The sequence below is a fragment of the Seriola lalandi genome, unplaced genomic scaffold, assembly GCF_002814215.2.
Source record: "Seriola lalandi dorsalis isolate HSWRI2012SDOR001 ecotype SW California unplaced genomic scaffold, Sedor1 jcf7180002053623, whole genome shotgun sequence".
NCBI lineage: Eukaryota > Metazoa > Chordata > Actinopteri > Carangiformes > Carangidae > Seriola > Seriola lalandi.
The window spans coordinates 6,401-7,163 of record NW_019524176.1 but is presented as its reverse complement, the minus strand read 5'-3'; the positions used below and the strand labels follow the sequence as shown (position 1 = coordinate 7,163).

General features: G+C 46.3%; 1 protein-coding gene across 1 annotated transcript in view; it reads right to left on the bottom strand.

Moving 5' to 3' along the window:
* LOC111651428 (RNA-binding protein NOB1-like) overlaps nucleotides 1-733 on the bottom strand; it is a gene marked incomplete at its 5' end in the record, with an annotated part of 4,982 nt that extends 4,249 nt beyond the window's left edge. The window contains 3 exons of the mRNA XM_023401371.2: nucleotides 6-77; nucleotides 192-325; nucleotides 589-733. Coding sequence (XP_023257139.1) covers nucleotides 6-77; nucleotides 192-325; nucleotides 589-733 — 351 coding nt within the window. The remainder of the gene's footprint in view (nucleotides 1-5; nucleotides 78-191; nucleotides 326-588) is intronic.
* Between the last annotated feature and the right edge of the window lie 30 nt (nucleotides 734-763).

Here is a 763-nt window from a genome sequence, read left to right as displayed (position 1 = left end):
TTTACCTTGGAGGGGAAGTGAAATCCTGCGACGTTGACAGGCGTCTCTGGGTGGCGCTGTGTGCCCTGAATATTAACCTGACAGAGAATAAGTGGAGTCACTCTGCTGGATGCACACAGTCGACAAGCTGCATCACACAATCCTAAAACACCATGTTTAGCCTAGCTTAGCACAAAGGGGGAAACTGCTACCTTGACCTCCGGGTCTCTCCTCAGGTGTTGGGAGCCGACCTGCTCCAGCTCCAGCTGGTAGGTCAGAGCCAGGACTTTGATGTCTGTGGCCGAGAGACTCGGGTAGTCTCCGGTCTTCTTGGAGAACTCCGTCACTGAACAGAGACGAAAAACAAACTGTGACTCATGTTGAGCTTTTCACACAAGATGCAGGAACAGGTGTAGACACAGGTAAACAGGTGAGTTTATCACTTCTGGTTACTTAGAAATCTTATCAAAGATAAATATAAACAGAATGAAAAGGAATAAGATTTGTTGAAAAATATTGAACCACAACCTCAATGACGTGTTCAGGTTTAATTTAGCTCAGGTTTAGTTCTGGTTTAGTTCTGGTTTAGCTCAGGTTTAGTTTAGTTACCATGTCTGACGTGTTCTGGATGTGGGTCTTTAAAGTGGAGCTGGTAGGGCAGGAAGGCCAGACTCCTCCTGGTGGGTTTGTCTCTGATCTCGTTCACCACTTCTTTCAGAGTGTAAATGTTCCTGCCGATTTCCTGCAACACAAACAGCAGAAGGACGTTAAGATCAGAGAACTG